This window comes from Lontra canadensis, unplaced genomic scaffold, assembly GCF_010015895.1.
Source record: "Lontra canadensis isolate GAN:19392208 unplaced genomic scaffold, GSC_riverotter_1.0 scaffold9, whole genome shotgun sequence".
Taxonomy (NCBI): Eukaryota; Metazoa; Chordata; class Mammalia; order Carnivora; family Mustelidae; genus Lontra; species Lontra canadensis.
In genome coordinates this window covers 19,323,719-19,344,234 of record NW_022631003.1, presented here as the reverse complement: position 1 = coordinate 19,344,234, position 20,516 = coordinate 19,323,719, and the positions used below count along the sequence as shown (strand labels likewise).

Sequence of the window (20,516 nt, the reverse complement as noted above, 5' to 3'; positions counted from 1 at the left end):
TAAATAGTAAACTTTTCAATTAATGGTAAGTATTTATAGTATGATATATTTTTCAAGGATAGGTGATCCTCTTATGTGACTTAGCAAGTTTAAAAAAGCCAACAGCTAAGAAATCTGGAATTTGAAGAATAATTCCACATTTATGTATTTATTTTAAAGATTTTATTTATTTGTCCGAGAGAGCGAGAGAGCACGTGCATGCGAATGCACACAAGCAGGGGGAGCGGGAGGCCGGGAGAGCAGCAGACTCCCTGCTGAGCAAGGAGCCTGATGTAGGGCTCTATCCCAGGACCCTGGGATCATGACCTGAGCTTAAGGCAGACGTTTAACTGACTGGGCCGCCCAGGCATCCCAGTAATTCCACTTTTTTAAAAGCAGAAGTTAACAATGTGAACATACAAGCGTAGTTTCCTTGAAATAACATTAATCGCGTTATTAGCTCGTTACCATCTGGTGAGAAGGCCATAGCAAAGTAGTTCTGTGTGCTGACATGTTGTGATTGGATTATGGGGATCTTTATTCTAAGCATTAGTTACCAGACAGATAGATTTAATAGCTGGGACTAAGGACTCTAGGTTATGTGGCTGCTGGCAACCATGACGTTTCTCTCACAATTGTTTCTCCTTCCTTCTTGTGTGCATGTGCCTGTCAGCTGACAAGTGCAAATATAAACAAAGCCCAGGACTAACTTTAATTTTCAGAAAGGCATGTTCATGCGTTGCTATCAAGTCAGCCATCAGCTGACAGGCTGAGAAGTGAATGTCTGTCTTCAGGTATTTGCTGAGAGTTGGCATGTGGAGTACTTTCCTAGTCCCAGTATTCAGAATGTCTCAGAACTAGCACCTTACCAGTTTACTTGAAAAAGCATTTAGCTAAGGATTAGATTCTAGTTCTCGCTCTGCCACGTGACTGAGTTAAAGAAATTAGATCATTCACATTTCTTTTATTGCTTTAGCCTCTTTACATCTGTAAAAAGGCTATACTGTGGAGGCTATTGTAAGGTCAATGTGAAAAATTTGACAAAATAAAATAAAAGCAAGAGAATGTTCTAAAAATTCACAGGGATTATAGTAGTAGTGTCTCTGCCCAGCTGATGCAATAGAAGGTCACTCATCGCTCTTACATCTATAGTATGTTCCTTTGCACTGCGTGACCAAATACATTTCAAACTTTGCTTTTTAACTTCATTTAAAGGCTATTAAATGAATTAGGCTATTAAAATATCGGAGGTACTACTGCAGCTTGATTTTGGGGAGAGTTGATTATATAAGTCGAAAAATAAGTCTAAAAATTTAAAACTCAAATTACTTCTGTTCAGAAATGTATAAAAAGAGATAAAAATATTTTATTTAGAAGTGAATCCGATTCTGAGACCAGAGCTTTAATTTTTTGGTATCTTCTTGAATATTAGTTTTATAAATGCAAAAGCTACAGTAAGGAAATCATTGGTTTATTTCCAGTTTCTGGGTTTAGGATGGAACAAATTCATTGGAAAGACTAAAAGAAAGCTGACTCACTTCCTTTTTAGGATATGAGAAAAAATATTTAGTTGAGGTTGCCAAAATAATTGAAAAAATTGTAACCATGATTTTGTTTTATCAAATTCTTTGATTGAACACATATTTTCCTTATTTAGTTACTGTGTGCAAATATGGCCCTTTCTCCTAAATAACCAAAAGTGAAATGTTAAATATCTATTGTTTTGGATTTAGATTTATGTATTGGACTGAGTGGGGTGGAAAACCTAAGATAGACCGAGCTGCCATGGATGGAAGTGAACGTACTACATTAGTTCCAAATGTGGGCCGGGCAAATGGCCTAACTATTGATTATGCTAAAAGGAGGCTTTATTGGACAGACTTGGACACCAACTTAATAGAATCTTCAAATATGCTTGGTAAGCTTTACTTCTTTTTATTCAGACAGATAGTATGTTATTCTTCCTATGCAGATATCTGTGGCTGCTTTTTACCATTGGTTAGGTACTATTAATAGAACTACATATGAGTGTCTAGATTGTTCCTCTCTCTGCCGTTGTATCCTGTTTATTATTATTAATAGTGGGCCAGGTACTTGGGTTCACATCTCTTTATTTTGTGGAAATTTCATTATTGTTGGGCTTGTAATGGAATTTATAACTCCCTAGATATTCCTGAAGTGACTTTTTGTACTAGTAAAATACAGTATATTCATTTCCATCTTTTTATTGAAGGAAGAAGAAAAGTTCAACTTATAGACCCCTATGGAGAGAAAATAAGACTGCAGTCAAAACAGACCATTTGTAGGAGTTTAAACAAACTCACTGATTTATAGCAAGAATATAAGTTTGAGGCATGGGGTCAGACTGCAGATGGATTGATTTCAGTGGCCTGGTCTGGTTTTAAAATTGCTTTTAAATAAATTGAGATAAATAAAATCCTATTTTAAATTGCTTACAAATGTCGGGGCGCCTGGGTGGCTCCCTGGGTTAAAGCCTCTGCCTTTGGCTCAGGTCGTGATCCCAGGGTTCTGGGATCAAGCCCCGCATTGGGCTCTCTGCTCACAGCAGGGAGCCTGCTTCCCTTCCTCTCTCTCTGTCTGCCTCTCTGCCTACTTGTGATCTCTGTCTGTCAAATAAATAAATAACATCTTTAAAAAAATATTTTAAAAAATTGCTTACAAATGTTATATTTTATATGTTACAGTCTTTTTTTTTTTTGATCAATAAGACTTACACTCTCACGTTTCATACCTCTGCTTCTCCCCTCTCTGCTGCCTTTCTGAAAATAGGACTCAACCGTGAGGTTATAGCAGATGACTTGCCTCATCCTTTTGGCTTAACTCAGTACCAAGATTACATCTACTGGACGGACTGGAGCCGACGCAGCATTGAACGTGCCAACAAAACCAGTGGCCAAAACCGCACCATCATTCAGGGCCATTTGGATTATGTGATGGACATCCTCGTCTTTCACTCCTCTCGGCAAGCAGGGTGGAACGAGTGTGCTTCCAGCAATGGGCACTGCTCCCACCTCTGCTTGGCTGTGCCAGTTGGAGGTTTTGTTTGTGGATGCCCTGCCCACTACTCTCTCAACGCTGACAATAGGACTTGTAGTGGTAAGCTGTGTTTCCCCGTAAAGCAAACTAGAATTCAAGGAGAAAGCAGGATTTTGAAAACACTGTGTAGTTCATGTTCTTTCTAGAGTAAAAAGCTGTTGAAGTCCAGAGTTTATTGTTTAACAAAAGAGAAAGACTAAAGATGGAAAAATGTAAGTTTTTGTAACTTACTATTTGAGGATATCTAATTGCTGTTGTGGAAAAATTCATAGAGAAAAATTGAGTCTTTACTTTTGAGCATTAAATATTTAGTGCACAATTGCATAGCTTCATTGAGAAAGACAGTCACACATGGATTACTCTACATAATTTATATTCATTCATTTTTATAAAGGAAGAGCAATAAAAACAGTACAACAAGGAGAATCTTCAAAATACAACCTCCTTGTCTTTTGAAGTTCATAGAATAGACTAAAGGTAAAAAATTTAAGTGTGTAAGAGTCCAAGTGGAAAATGCATATGAATAAATTTAGCCTGGTATGAAACAGATGTAAATATATGGGGAATTAGCACATGCTGTGAATGTATTCGGTGTTCAATTCCAGTTGATGACCAGATGACCAGATCTCCTCATCCAGTCATGAATCCAGATTTTTTTTTGACTGCAATATCTTCTGATATATAAACATTAGCAATAATATTACATATTACATATTAAACACACATAATCACACACATACACTTTGCTAATAATAGCAAAACACAGTGTGTAATAAACATTTTTGGCTTAGGGAAACCTGGTTTCTGACTCAAGTATATGTGAATGCCCATGTCTTGATGGATAGACAAGAAGTAAGGGGTAGATATGATAAAGAAATAGAGAATTCAATCAGAAAGAGTAAATTCATGGCGGAAAATTGTAGGAAATGGTTCACTCTAGGGTAAGTGGTAACAGAACTGCTATAGGATATTAGATTAACTATTAATTATTCAATTAGTAATATATAACAACATATAATAAATATATGATACAGAAAACATTACACATAACAAAGTAAAAATATATATCATATAAATATATAAACATTTAAATATAACATATAATTACAGTAGATAAAGTAACAAATAATAGCATGATATAAAATAACTATTAACTATTCAATTAACTATTGAAATTATTTTGTGCCTGGAAGTATAAGAAGTCACATAGGAAAGGATTTAGTGTGTTCTGACACAAGGCTTCGGTTGTGAAAAAGGAAGACTATAAATTTATAGTTCAGTGATTTGGAGTCTTTGCCACATATTAGTTTTGTGTTCTACTAAAGCAAGTCACATAAATTTTTTTTATGTGTGCAGTGTTAGGGCTGGGCAGAGAGAAGCAGACTCCCCGCTGAGCAGGAGCCTGAGGCAGGGCTCCACCCCAGGACCCTGAGCTGAAGGCAGATACTTAACCAACTGAGCCACCCAAGTGCCCCAAGCCATGAATTTTTTAAGCCTTAAATTTCCCATTTGTAAATGGAAATAATAATAACTACTGTGTAAGGTTGTTGTGAAAATTAAGATACAACATGATTTAATTGTATTTGAAGAGAAAAGGCATGGTAGCTGGGAAGTGAACTAGACTGGTGTGGTAATCAGGTTGATTTGCTTGGGATGGTAACGGTGGTGATGGAGAGAAGCTGCAGATTAAAGGTCTGTTCTGAAGCTAGAGTGAACAGAACTTGTAAATGGATTAGGTGGAGGGAGCAAGGATGACTTAGATTTTTGGTTTGAATAGTTAAGTCGATAGGAGATGAGAAGACTAGACAGGAAGACTCATTAAAAAGTTCAGTTTTTGGCATGTTTGTATTGATTTTCCTATGGGACATTGAAATAGATACATTAAATATGTAGTTGGATAGAAGAAAGGAGACATGAGGTTGGAGATAATAGATTTTGGAATTGCTAGCATGTATTTAAAATGGGTAAGATTACTTAGGGGAGAAGGTTTAGAGCTGGGGTCTGCCAACTTGCTGTAAAGGGCCAGAAAGTAAATATTTAGGCTTTGTGAATCATACAGTTTGTCACATCTGTTCAACTCTGTCCACTGTAACATGAAAGCAGCCATTATCAAGATATTTCTAAATTATGTCTGAATCCTGATAAGCTTTATTCCAAAACAGGCAGCAGGCCAAGATATATCTATGAGCCATAGTTTGCCAACTCCGGGTGTAGAGACAGTAAAGGATCTGGTAACCTAAGGAACTTTGAGGAGAGAAAGCACAGCCAAAAAGGTAGAAGGAAAAGCAGGCACCAGAAATAGGATTACTCCCAAAAAGAACTGTGTTGAATCCTGCTGAGAGGTTGAGTTAGGTGAATCCTAATCTACTGGATTTTTGAATAAGGTGGTTGTTAGTAACTCTAAAGAGAGTAATTGCAGGGAAGTAGTGGTGAAAGATTAGAGTTGGTCTAATGTGAAACGAGGAAGGGAAAGGGAGGTGGTATCTTTTTCAAGAAGTTTGACTTTGAATGAAAGGAGAAAATAGAGGTAATGACTGATGGAGGATGGAGACAAGGGGAATATGGAAAGACTTTTTGAGATCATTATTTTAGCTGCTTATATCTGTGCATAATAGTTGGTGAGTGAAGGCCATGAGAAATCAGTGCTGGGAGTCCCTAATATCGGTCTCTCTTTGGTTACCTTTTGGTGATAGATCTTTAGTGTTTCAAGAGGCTTTCTGTTGTGTGCTTTTTCTGTAATGAGTACTATTTAATGTTTGTGTAGAGATATATTAGATTCCAAGACAGATTATGAGAGAATTTTAACACAAAGTACTTGCCATCAGAAAGTTTTCCAGCATTGTATGTGATTTATTCCTTGACCTGTGTTTCTTTCTTTCTTTCTGTTTTAAGATTTGATTTATTTATTTGAGAAAGTGAGGAAACAAACAATGGGGAGGAGCAGAGGGAGAGGGAGACCTGCTGAACAAGGTGCCCAATGCAGGGTTCAATCCCAGGATCCTGGGATCATGACCTGAGCCGAAGGCAGACGCTTAACTAACTGAGCCACCCATGCACCCCTGACCTGTGTTTCAAAAGTGAAATCAGATTGTGTTGTTTCTCTGCTCAAAGCCTTGCAATGGCTCCCCATTTCACACGAAGTAAAAACCCACTTCTTATAACAGCCTACAGGTTCCTACATGTTCCATACCCTACACTTTGCATCCCTCCCCTTTTGCTTCTCTAACCTCAGATTCTTCTCTTTTCTCCCTTGTTCTCCTCATGACAACCACACTAGCCTTATTGTTACTTTCAGATATGCCAGTTACTTTTGCCTTAGGACTGTTGTACTGCTTCTTGCTCTTTGAAATGTTTTTCCTGCAAATATTTTCATGGATATACTTCACCTCCAAGTCTTTGCTTAATTGTGACCTACACAGTGAGACCTGGTCTACCTTATTTAAGCCAAATCATCCTTTCATCCTTTCTAGCATTGCCAGTGTTCTTTACCTGTACTTTTTCTTTTTTCTGTAACACTTACCACTCTTTTATATCCTATACAATTTATATACTCTAATATTTATATACTGTAACTTCTTTATTATGTTAATTGTTTTTGTCTGTCTATTGGAATATAAACTCCTTGAAGCAGCATTTTTTGTTTTGTTTTGTGTTTTCACCGATATATCTTAGGTGCCTACAACAGTGCTTGGTAAATAGTAATGATTCAAGAAATTATTGTTAAATAAAAGGATGAAGAAGCAGTACAGGACTTGGAAAAATACATGTGCTCTTCCATTCAACAGCTACGTGACTTTGGGGAAAAGCTTAACATTTCTGAGTTTGCTTACCTGAAAATGGAGGTGATAATTTTGAGGATTAACATCTAGAATGATGAGTGATATGTTGGAGGTCCTAAATAAATGTTTCTTTTCCTTCCCAATTCTCTAGAACAATTTTATTCTTGTACCTTCAGAATTATGGCTACAGGGCTCTCCATAGTTATTGTCATCTAATATATATTTCTTTATGCATTTATTCCTTTATTCTTTCAGTGAATATTTATTGAATGTCTGCTACGTACTGGGCATCATTTGAGCCAGTGGAAAGTGTAGCAGTGGATGAAATAGATATCAATCTCTGCCCTCATGGAGCTTCTATTTTAGTGGAACAGATATTGAACCAAATAAGTAAAACTGTATCACGGGTTGGGAGATAAATGTTATGGAGAAATATTAAGAGCAAGAAAGGGTGAGGGAGGATTGCAACATTAAATATGATGACCAGAAAAATCGTTACTGATAAAGTGACATTATGTCAAGAACTGAGAGAGGTAAGGAAATGAGCGAGGTGGATATCTGGGAGAAGACCTATGAAGTAAAGGGGATAGCAAATGCGAAGGCCTAAGGAGGGAGAATGGCATATCAGAGGAACACCTAGGAGACCAGTGAATAAAGAGATTAAGTCACAGAGGAAACAGGAAGCCAAATTGTGGAATCCCTTGTTTATTACCAAGGTGGCAGGTCTCTATGGCGCCTTTGTGCAAATTAGGGAAAGGTGTTTCCATTTGGGCATGGCTGGGTTAATGACATGTGGACTGGATGTTGGTCCATACTCGGTGCCCTTGACATAGTGCACAAATGGCTCATCAGATGCAATGGACTTGGCCTTGTAGTTTATGAAGGTCTTATACAAGAGCGTCGCCTCCCTTTAAGCTGCAGGTGAACAATTGTACCTTCAGAAGAGAGCTGAAAACCTCCCTCCTATGTAACACCTCATCTTCCAACTTGTGTAGCTGTCTTCATTGTGGGAATGCAAGACTCCGCCTGGATGACAATTTTTAAAGTACCATTTTGCAGAAGTTAATTGGGTTAGAGGTTACATAAATTAAGATGGATTTCGGTTTATAAAATTGCATATTCTTTTTTACTTTAAGCACTGAATGACTGAATCAAGTCTTCATTGAAGTAAGTCAGAACATTAGCTTCCTCTTAGAAATACTGAGCCAACTAATTGTAGTTGTTAATGCCATCTACAGACTTCTTGAAACAAGCATTTAGGGGACCTGGGTGGCTCAGTCTGTTAACCATCTGCCCTTGGCTCAGGTCATGATCCCAGCGTCCTGGGATTGAGCCCTGCATCAGGCCACACAGTCAGCGAGGAGCCTGCTTTTCTCTTTCCCTCTGCCTGCTGCTCCCCCTACTTATGCACGCTCTCTCTCTGTCAAATAAATAAAATCTTGAAAAACAAAAAAAAACAAGCATTTATTTCGAGCCATATTTGGCTTTATCTTATTCTACATTTCTAGAACACCAAACTATGGAATCTAATTGAAGGTTAAAACTTGACTCAAACCCCCCTCAAAACAAACAAACAAAAAAACAGTAAAACAGTAGGAGCCAAATATATATTTGATTAATTGTTTTCCAGGCAGGAGAAGTTGGCAACTAAAACTCTGGAGTCTAAGCTTCATTGTATGTCTTAGTGTAAGTGGTGATTATTCTGTTAGAAACTTACTGTTTAGAGCCCCTCCCCTTTTTTTCTTGATTTACAAGAAAGTAATACTGCCAAAAAAATAATTCTTAAAAAAAAAAAAGATAGTTATTCTGTTGTAACATGTATTCTTACTACTTAAGGCATGGGTTCTACTAAAACTGCTAAAAGTTGTTAAATCAATATGTGATGGAGTCAACTCCAGGTAATGAAGGGATCTTCCAAGCTGGGTATGGGCTTAAAGCCAGTGAAGTACTTATATAAAGCAGGATTTCTATGTTGTGAATGTAACATTGTGTGTCAATGATGCTTCACTTAAAATAAAATAAAAAAAAATTTTCAGTGTTGTGATTACCAAGTTTCTTTATGAATACCAGTGAGTTTCTTTGGGATTGAAGCAAACGTACATTTGGGTATAAATGTAAAGTAAACCAGGGAACGACACATAATGGAGTTGTGAAGAATGGGGTTTAGGAAGAAATAAAGCAAGGAGTTCTGGATTGGCCATTTATGTTTGTATCCATGAGAAGGACAAAATTCTACTGGATTCAGGTGATGACTGGATACCAAGAGAATAGAGTATAATTATGAAATTTTTATATATGTTTTAATGAAGATGTTCAAAATGCTAGTAGACTTTGAAGTTGTCGGTAGCACTGTCAAGTGCTGTTGTTTTCTAGATATTTGCCTGCATTAAAGATAATTACATAGTAATCAGTGGCTTACTCCCCAGGAAAGGGAAATTTAGTCTGTGTTGCATTTCCCCATTTCATAAGTTTAGGGTATCATCTTAGCATCAGAGCAGAATATTTTTTAGTGAAAATATAAATACAAGTTTTTTTCTAATGAGGATCGAAGCTAATGAGTATAACGCATTTGTTTTTACTAGTTCTGTGTATGTCTGTGTGTGTGTGTATGTGTGAGAGAAAACGAGAAGGAAGGATGGAAATGGGAGGAGAGAGATTTTTACTGGCTCTCTCTCCTTACAGTTATCATATATACACAATGCAAAATAAAACCTGTATCTGCAATCCATGAGGGTTTGTTTAATTTCTGTTAATACCAACTTTATTACTGCTACTGCTCGATAATAATGAGCAATAGTTATTTTACTCTACATTTATATAATTTTTCATTGAGGTATAATTGACATAATGCATTACAATTTTTAAAGTATCTTTATATATGTTGTAAAATTCTTAGAGCAATTTAATGAGCAGGATGAGATCGTTATAACCTTATTTTAGAGTTGAACAAACTTTGACCTAAAGAGGTTCAGTGACTTACTTACGATTAAGTGACTAGATAGTAAGACAGCTGAGACTAAAACCAGTCGTGAAGCTTTTGCTTTGACCTATGGAAGCTATGGTTCCTGCAACCCACAAGAATAGGTTATGGAAGAGTAGGATTATTCATTTGGTGGACAAGGAGAATTTTGATATCATTATCAAATGCTTCTTGAAATTGAGTCTCCTTTTATACCACTGTGGACAAGATGGAACAAAATAGGCTAGCAGCATGTCACTGAGTAAATTCATAACTGGTTTGGTAGCATAGTGCTGATTAGTGTCACCTTGAGGAGAGTTTCTGGGAACATTCCAAAGGGTTTTATTCTCAGCCCTACTTCCTTAGCATCTGTGTTTGTTTTGTATGAAATACAGGCAACAAGTTGATCAAACACTTGGGTGATACAAGACTTAGAGTAATTGTGTTTCACATTTGCTCTTGTCCTTCTTTAAGCTCCAACTACTTTCCTGCTCTTCAGTCAAAAGAGTGCTATCAACCGCATGGTGATTGATGAGCAGCAGAGCCCTGACATCATCCTTCCTATCCACAGCCTTCGCAATGTCCGGGCCATAGACTATGACCCACTGGACAAGCAGCTCTATTGGATTGACTCACGACAAAACATGATCCGAAAAGCACAAGAAGATGGCAGCCAGGTAATTCAGGGCTCAGTTAAAAATCTGTTTTTTTTTTCCTGGTAGTTTGAGTAACCAACCATCCTGTTTTACTTAATTCTTGAGAGAGAAAGAATGTGTGTGTGTGTGTGTGTGTGTGTGTGTGTGTGTGTGTGTTTGTCTGTGAGAGAGAGTGAGGGAAAGATGGGAGAAGAGAGAGAGAGGGAAACTCAAATTCTGGACCTAGCAGCTTTTTTCCCTCCTAATGATCTTTGAATAAACAATTGATGATCCCATTGGACTAAAAATTGTACAAGGAGGGTGCCTGGGTGGCTCATTGGGTAGTCGACTTCCTCCGGCTCAGGTCATGATCCCGGAGTTCCGTGATTGAGTCCCACATTGGGCTCCCAACTCTGTGGGGAGTCAGCTTCTCCCTCTGACCTTCTCCCCCTGACCTTCTCCCCTCTCATGCTCTTTCTCACTCTCTCTCTCTCAAATAAGTAAATTTAAAAAAAATTATACAAGGAAAATTAATGCTCATATGCTGGGAATGACTTTGTCGCTGCCACTCATACCTGTTTTTGTAGTTTTTTCCATTATGGTTCCATTTACATGGAATGTTAGAAGCTTTTAAATCAAATAGACCTTGATTTTGATCTCAGCTCTGTCACTCACTAGGATTCTTATGAACTTCTTTTTTAAAGATTGATTTATTTATTTGAGAGAGAGAATCCTCAGGCAGACTCCCTGATGAGTATGGAACTGGCCATGAACTTGACCTGAACTGAAAGCAAGAGGAGGCTGCTTAACCGACTGAGTTACCCAGGAACCCCTTTTATGAACTTTTTAGCTGAAAACTATGCAAAGCTCATAGCCCACTATCTGTTACATAGTAGGTAGGGACTCAGTAAATAACAGTTCTATTATTATTAACTATTTTTAAAAGGTTCAGAGGATAGGAAACTTATCAGTAAAATTAAAAACATCTAGGATATGTTATCACTAACCTAATGATATGGAGGGGCTGTTATTTGGTGACTATTGGATGGGGATGAAAATACTATTAACAAATCTTGTCTGTGCTTACACACCAGTCACAGTTTGCATGCTGTTATCCATACTACATGACTTCCTGTGGCTAAGCAGTTTTAAACTGGGATTGCCATAAATAATTATTTGTCTTCCTTATAGCAGCGATGATGGATTTTGAGTGTATCAACCTTTGGGGAAATTGGGTTACTAATTTTTGATATGTCTTACAATTTCAGAAAAAATAGCAAGGAGATAATGTATTTAGGGGCTGTTGAGGGGTCGTTGAGGGGGTACAGTTATAGGGGTGTATTACAGATGCACCTTATACTATATAGGCCAGGGCTAACAGGCTAAGTAGTAGATAGAAATTATATTATAGCTGTTATTATACAGCCGAGGACAGAAGATAAATGAGATAACTTCATTAAGGAATATGTTACCTCAGAGTTGCCAAGTGAAAGAAATATCATTTATTTGGGTAGAACAGATGAACTGAACCTCTCTGACTACTTTGTTAAAAAAATTTTTTTTCGGTGGTTTGAGGATTGGAGAAAGACATGACTGGTAGGTGTGGTTTGTAGCCCTAATTGCTATTGTCTCTGTGAGCAATTTCTCCCCTTCAGCACTGTTGACATTTTTTAGGCTGTATAAGTCTTTGTTGTGGAGGGATGATCTGTACATTGTAAGCTGTTTAGCAGCATCCCTGACCTCTATCCACTAGATGCCAGTTACATCTCCATAGGGGTAGCAGTCCAAAATGTCTCCATACCATGCCAAGTGCCCCGAGTTAAGAAGCACTGCTTTAGTGGTATTTCTGAGGAGTGGTTCTAGCTGAGACATCTGCCACCTCCTCACTCTAATCAATGCACTATCAGGTTCCTAGAGCAATTAATGTGGCCTCCGCTCTCTCCTCTGCACCAGATCATAATAACCAAAGGGAACATTTGAAATGCATGGTAATAAGGAGGCACATTATCCATAAAAAAATGTATTAGTAAGGAATGTCTGGTGAGACTTGAGCATTCCTTCTCCAGTTTGTAACCACTTATGTGTAAGCATTGTGAGTGATCACCTCAGGGCTCTTTGGCTTGGAGTCTAATTTTCTGTGTGTATGTGTTTTTCTTTCCCCAGGGCTTTACTGTGGTTGTGAGCTCAGTTCCAAATCAGAACCTAGAAATACAACCCTATGACCTCAGCATTGACATTTATAGCCGCTACATTTACTGGACTTGTGAGGCCACCAATGTCATTAATGTAACAAGATTAGATGGGAGATCAATTGGAGTGGTACTAAAAGGCGAGCAAGACAGACCTCGAGCCATTGTGGTGAACCCGGAGAAGGGGTATGTTACTGAAGTTGCATTCAGATATCTTGGCACCTGAAACCCTCATCAACCTTCCTTTTCAGCTCATGTGTTCTTTACTGTTCAGTATTCTGTGCTCCAGTGAAAAACTCAATATTCTCCATCCACCTACCCCTGAATTTTCTTATATCCTTGCTTTCTCTGATTTTACTGCCTAGAATTTCTTTCCTTAGTCACTATTGCTATAGTTCTAATTTTTAACCATACCTTCAGGACGATTGGAACCTCAACATCCTGTACGAAGTTTTCCTTGATCTATCTGACCCCAGCTAGGTGTGATTTTCCCCTCTCCCAAGTATCCAGCCCTCTATCTGTGCCTCTCTAGTTATTCTTAGTCCTCTACCTTACACTCAATTGTTTTTCAGGTTATATTTTCTACTAGACTTTAGGTTCCTTTATGACAAGAACTAATACATTTTCTTCATTCAGTACAGAGCTTAACATTTAGACTCATTTGCACCTGGATGAATAAGGAATTCATCAGGGGAACTAGCTTATTTCAGAAGAGAGGAAAGAGATGAGCTCTAGAAGTTAAAATATGAGAAATAATTCATGTGTGACTTAGTTATGAAATAGACTAATTGGAGAAGGAATTTAAAATTTGGTGTTCAGGTCTTCCTGGTTAACTGTTCCTTTATTTATTTTATTTATATATTGTAATATTCCAAAAGCATAAATATGCCTGTGTCTGTCACTTCATTTTATTTTTAAGAATCTTAAGAATTTATTTTTAAGAATCTTTATATCCAACATGGGGCTTGAACTCAAAACCATGGGATCAAGAGTTATCTACCCCCTGAACAAGCCAGGCACCTCTATCACTACATTTTAATCCGTGAAAATTAGCTCCCTAAGAACTTCTATGTACCCTGTGTTACTATTATTGAAAGTAATTAAAGTATCCCATGGCCTTAAAAATATATATTTTAAAACTTTTAAAAATAAGATTTAAAAATATTCTCCTTTTATCTTAAGAATGTTCTCATTTTGTAGGTTTCTTTGCTGACCTTACTGTTTCCTTCTCTCTTCAGGTATATGTATTTTACCAATCTTCAGGAAAGGTCTCCCAAAATTGAACGGGCTGCTTTGGATGGAACAGAACGGGAGGTCCTCTTTTTCAGTGGCTTAAGTAAACCAATTGCATTAGCCCTTGATAGCAGATTGGGCAAGCTCTTTTGGGCAGATTCAGATCTCCGGCGCATTGAAAGCAGTGATCTCTCAGGTACCCAAGAAGTGTTTTTCCTTATTTTAATTTGAGTTATTGAGGTGATTCGTTAATAGAACATGTATTTTTCTTCCATTCTATTCATTTTATGCACATTTCTTTACAGTTCTATTTACTAAGGGGTAGTTAGCATCATGTTGGTTGGGAAGTACTTTTTCTTCAACTGTCAACACGATTAGTTCCTCTGTTATCTAATAATTTCCTAATTTTCTTGATTTGGGCTCTGTAAATAATATATTTCTAATGCATCACTTCTCCCTTCCTAATTTTTATGCTTTAGTTTATGTTCTTATCTTCTCTGGCCTAGGGTCTAGCCAATGAAATCTCCTCCCTGCTGATTTTCCCCCCTTGAAAGTTTATACACTGTTCCTAAATTTTCTGAAGCATGGTTTCTAATCATGTCACTACTACTAAAAAAGTCTTCAGGATAGTTTCATAACCTGAAGAAAAAGTCTAGTTGTATACTTAAGTTGGTATTCGCCTTTCACAAACCCATCGTCAGACTCAAATAATCTTACCATTGCTGGTGTTGTAACCAAATTAAATCATTTTTTGGTTCTTCACATGTACTTTTACTTTTTTATTGTCTTCACACCTCTGTCTAAATCATAGTTAACTTCACCTCCCCCCCAATTTCTGATGTCCAAATAACTCTATGTGGCCTCACTAGTGATCAGGTAAATGAAATTAAAATAATACATTATTTATGTCTATCAGAATGGCAAAAATATGTTAAAGTTGATTACACCCAACATTGGTCAAAATGGTAGAGAATGGCATGCTCTCATGCACTTTGGTATAAATGGAATTGGTAAGATCTTTTCGGAGGGCAATTTGCCAGTGGATTTCCCCTGTGGGTAGTTTTGTTTTTTTTGTTTTGTTTGTTTTATTTTGTTTTGTTTTTTACAGAAATACCCATTTGTACAAGGGTCCCTGTGAGCATTATTTATAATATAGTCTGTTGTAGAGAAACATTCTGGTATATCTAGTGTATAGAATATTACAATCATTTTCCAAAATATGAGGTAGATCTGTGTGCACTGACATAGGAGGATAATTTTTAATAACTAAGTTGCATAACAGTGTTTATTAAGATTGTTTTGTTTTAAAATTATTTATTTATTTATTAAAGATTTTATTTGGGAGAGGGAGTGAGTGAGTGAGAGAGAAGGAGCAGGGCGGGTAGCAGAGGGAGAGGGAAAAGCAGACTTACCCTGAGCAGGATGATATGGGCCTCCATCCCAGGGCCCTGGGATCATGACCCGAGCCAAAGACAGATGCTTAACTGATAGAACCACCCTGGTGCCCCAAGTTTTGTTTAAAATTTAAATTAACTTTATATATGTCTGCACACACACTATATTTGATGACAGCTTGCCCTCTAAAAATATTTATACTGTGTATACACATGTGTATGTGTACACTCATACCAATAGGTATACATACTATTAAGAAACATACGAGTCTTTCTCTGACTTATTTCACTCAGCATAAGACCCTCTAGTTCCATTCACGTCGTCGCAAATGCAAGATTTCATTTCTTTTGATGGCTGCATAGTATTCCATAATGTATATATACACACCACATCTTCTTTGTCCATTCTTCTGTTGATGGACATCTAGGTTCTTTCCACAGTTTGGCTATTGTGGACATTGCTGCTATAAACATTCGGGTGCACGTGCCCCTTCGGATCACTACGTTTGTATCTTTAGGGTAAATACCCAGTAGTGCAATTGTCGGGTTGTAGGGTAGCTCTATTTTCAACTTTTTGAGGAACCTTCATGCTGTTTTCCAGAGTGGTTGCAGCAGCTTGCATTCCCACCAACAGTATAGGAGGGTTCCCCTTCCTCCACATCCTCACCAGCATTTGTCATTTCCTGACTTGTTAATTTTAGCCATTCTGACTGGCGTGAGGTGGTATCTCATTGTGATTTTAATTTGTATTTCCCTGATGCCGAGTGATATGGAGCACTTTTTCATGTGTCTGTTGGCCATCTGGATGTCTTCTTTGCAGAAATGTCTGTTCATATTTTCTGCCCATTTCTTGACTGGATTATTTGTTCTTTGGGTATTGAGTTTGATAAGTTCTTTATAGATTTTGGATACTGGCCCTTTATCTGATATGTTGTTTGCAAATATCTTCATGAGGGGGTAGGAGAGGGTGGTGGGGTTATGGACATTGGGGAAGGTATGTGCTATGAAGTATGTAACCTGGCGATTCACAGACCTGTACCCGTGGGGCTAATAATACATTATATGTTAATAAAAAAAAAAAAAAGAAGAAACATACGAGTGTATATGTTTGTGTGTTTCTTGAGGAATAAGCAAACAAATACACCTTGAGAAAGGACTGGAAGGCTAGCATACTAATCTGTTAAGAGTATTTATTTCTGTATTATTTGAATTTTTATGTTTGAATACATTTGTTATTTTTCTAAAAACTAGAAAATACTCTATCTTTTCAGATTCAGGTGCCTCCTTCCATTATGCCTTTTCTGATTATGGTCATGCACACATTTATGCATGTGTGTACACATACCTCACACCGTATATTCTTTCCCTCATCTGATCACTTGTATCTCTTATGTCACCTCTAAATTGAATAATAGTTATTTATGTCAGTGTTTTAACTCTTTTTAGTCTTGAGGGTGGGGTTTTTTCCCCTCTTCTTTCCTTCCCTCTCTTTTCATTTGTGATGCTTATTTTTCGGTTTTAAAAGCAATGTCCATTAAAAACAGCTTAGAAAAGAAAAGGAAGAAAAAATCCAAACACTATCATTAGTAACACTTTAACTTCCTTTATTCATTCATTTATTTATTTATTTGACAGAGAGAGAGAGAGAGAGAGAGATCTCACAAATAGGCAGAGGGAGAGGGGGGAAGCAGGCTGCGAGGCTCAATCCCAGCACCCTGGAATCATGACCTGAGCTGAAGGCAGAGGCTTAACCCACTGAGCCACCCAGGTGCCCCAAACTTCCATTTTTTTTTAGTGCATTTTTTTCCCACCCTTAATTATGAACTGGTTCCAACATACAGAAATTATAAAGTTCCTGCCATCCAGCTTTGTTAAATCTAGAGTTTGGGGCCATCTTTGCTTCCCTTCCTCCTTCTCTTACTTGAGATGAAACATTAGAATTTTGAAGCCCTTACATATCCCTTCCCAGTTCTTTTCTCCTCCCTCTTTTCCTTGAGGTAACTTTTGATGTTTTTCATGGCCATGCATATTTTGTTCTCTGTGTGTTTTTTACCATACCTACACACATAAGTATTTAAACTTTTTTTTGTTTTTAAACTTAATATAATATTCCCATGTATCCCTTTGTAGCTTGCATTTTTCAGATATAGTTTTAAGATAATCCCTGTTGATCTACAATTCTATTCACTTATTTTCATCACTAAATAGTACTTCATTGTATGAATCATTCTACACTTTATTCTGTCTATCTAAACTGCTATTCCCAGCATTTTGGAAAGTGTTTTAATGAGTATTCTTATGCAATTATTTGAACATTTCTCTGTGGCCTAAACCTTGTAGTAGTATTGCTCTGTAATGCGCTATGTATACATTCACATTGAGCAGATACATCCAGGCTGCTGTTCAGTGATTATATCAATTTAAAACCCCCACCAGAAGTATATGAGTTGTCCCTCTCGTATTTGGTATTGTTAGACTTCTAAATTTTTACCAGTCCAATAGTTTAAAAGTATATCTCATTAATAAAATTTGCATTTCCCTGTTTGATATTAATTTATTAGTCATTCTTATTTCTTCCATGAATTGCTATATTGCCCATTTTTCTACTACTGATTTTTAAAAATTCTTTATCAGACTGTTAATCCATTATCAAGTTACATATATATTGGAGGAGAATTGGTATGTTTAAGTAATTCAGTCTTTCATTCATGACTGTGGCATATCCCTCCATTTTTTTAGGTCTTGTTTGATAATTTTTAGTATACCTTTACACTTTCCTCTGTAGAGAAGGATAGATATTGCATAAATCTTCTTCCAGTTTGTGATTTACCTTTTCATTCTCCCAGTGGTATCTTTAGATGAAAAATATTCTTAATTTTAGTGCAGTACAGTTTACTAATTTTTCCCTTTAAGATTAGTACCTTTTATGTTCTATTTAAGAAATCTTTGCCTACTGCAAAGTCACAAAGATATTCTGTTATGGTTTTTTTTTTTTCCCCTAAAACTTGTTTAACTTTTCTCATTGAGATGTATGATCCATTTGGAACTTTTTTGTGTGTATGTTGTGAGGTAGGGGTTAAAAAAAATTTTTTCCCCATATTACTATTTGATTGAACATCAGTTTTTGAGAAGATAATTCTTTCTCCACTGTTCTCTAACAACATCATCTTTGTTATAAATGAAGTGACTATATTTGTATGAGTTTGTTTTTGGAATCTAATGTTCCTTCGGTCACTTTGTCTTATGTGATATTTTATTATCTTAATTGTTTATAATGTTATAACAAATTTATCTGTCAGTGTTCGTCTTTAATATTTCTTCAAGATAGCTATTTGTTGACCCTTTGTATTTCCATTTACATTCTAGAATCTGCCTCTGAGTTTCCACCAAAAAATTCCAAACCTAGTAGAATTTTGACTGGTTTCATCACTTTCACTGGACAGTTGGTCAAGAGACCCATGATGGAAATTTATAGGTCAATTTAGAGAGAATTACTATTTTTTATAATATTAGTCTTCCAAATCATTAACATGGTATATACCTCCATTTATTTAGAACTTGAATTTGCCTCAGTGTTTTATAGTTTTCTGTATGGAGGTCTTTCCCATTTTTCATTAGAGTTATTCCTTGGTATTTGAGGCTTTTGAATGTTAGTGGTAAAGAGTATTCTAAATATTTAATATTTCATTTTCTGACTGTGGCAGGAATAAAAAATAGTTACTTTTTTTCTCTCATTCTGTTATCATGAGCTCATTCCCAGGGACCTTGCTAAATCCAGTTATCTGATTTCAAGATTTGAACATCATAGAACCATTTATCTACAAATTAATGAAAGTTTCTTTTTCCTCATTGCGTTATTGTTCTGGCTAGGACCTCCAATACAATGTTGAATAGAAAAGTAGAATCTTGGGTTTTTTGGTTTTGTTTTATTTTTGTTTTTCTTAATTTGGGGGAAAGCACTCAGTACTTCGTGATTAGGTATTATCTACTAAGGTTTTTCTATAGATGACATTTTTATCAGATTAAGGAGGTTCCCTTCTGTTCCTAATTTGCATTGTAGAAAATGCTACATTTTCCTTTTTATGTATTGCTGGATTTTGTTTAAATGTTTGTGTTCAGGAGGATGAGTATCTTATAATTTTTCTTTCTTAAAATGTACTTATTGGCATTTTGCCATCAAGGTTACATTGGCCTCATGAAAATAATTGTTTCCTCTTTTTTTCTTTTCTGAAAAAGGTTAGTATAATGTTGATAGTTGGTTTTTTTTTACCCTTCCTTATATATTCACAAACAATCAAACACTTTTTGTCATGGAATCTCTTTCTACTATATATTTCTAGCCTCCCACGTAGCCTTTTACATCGGATTGTATTTAGTACATGCGTAGTTTATTGAATAAATGAACATGTCTTTTCATTGTTGTCTCCAGAGTTTTACTTAAAACTGCCATTAAAATAGATCAGGTCCTTATGTTTGGGATCTTGCAGTGATACTGTTGACAGCTCTTTTTTCTCTAGGACCACTTGAAGCCATCCTCACACTACCACCAACTAATCTTTTTTATTTACTCTTATTATTTTAGGTTTAATTTTAATTTTCATTGAAGTGATACATGTAAATATTTGTGAAAATCAAATGCTTCTACTTAGTTTATAACAAGAAACAAGTCTTCTGTCCTACCTACTACTCTCAATTCCCATGCTGAGACATCTGCTTTGTTATTTTTAAAATAACTTGCTTAAAACAGCTATTTCTTGATTTTTCAATTTAAGACATCACAAGTTGACTTCCCTTGATGGAAAATAAATATTTTGTTGTCTTAAACTATATAGCCCCAAAATACTCATATGAACTCTCCTCCCATCCTCCCAAGATAGTTATATGATATTTTTAAAAACTATTTTATTTATTTGATGGAGAGAGAGAGAGAGAGAGTGAGAGAGTGGGAACACAAGCAGCAGAGAGTGGGAGAGGCAGAAGCAGTTTTCCCACTGAGCAGGGAGCCGGACTCTGGGATCATGAGCTGAGCTGAAGGCAGACGCTTAATGACTGAGCCACCCAGGCATCCCTCATAATTTTTAAGTTCATACTTATTATTTATGGCTACGAAAATATTACCATTAGCGTGTTTCTTTCTATAGCTCTTTTTCCTCAAGTTAATCTTGTCTAATATTAATATTGTTTCAGTACCTACAGAATAGGTGCATTGAACAATCCATCCTTTTTCTTTTTTTCTTTTTTTTTTTTTTTTAAGATTTTATTTATTTATTTGACAGACAGATATCACAAGT

General features: G+C 36.4%; 1 protein-coding gene across 1 annotated transcript in view; it reads left to right on the top strand.

Moving 5' to 3' along the window:
• The window catches only part of LRP6 (LDL receptor related protein 6), a 165,983-nt gene that overhangs the window by 114,590 nt on the left and 30,877 nt on the right, over window positions 1–20,516 (top strand). The window contains exons 11-15 of the mRNA XM_032855008.1: window positions 1,713–1,897; window positions 2,770–3,096; window positions 10,249–10,451; window positions 12,573–12,784; window positions 13,837–14,027. Of these exons, the coding sequence (XP_032710899.1) occupies window positions 1,713–1,897; window positions 2,770–3,096; window positions 10,249–10,451; window positions 12,573–12,784; window positions 13,837–14,027 (1,118 nt within the window). The remainder of the gene's footprint in view (window positions 1–1,712; window positions 1,898–2,769; window positions 3,097–10,248; window positions 10,452–12,572; window positions 12,785–13,836; window positions 14,028–20,516) is intronic.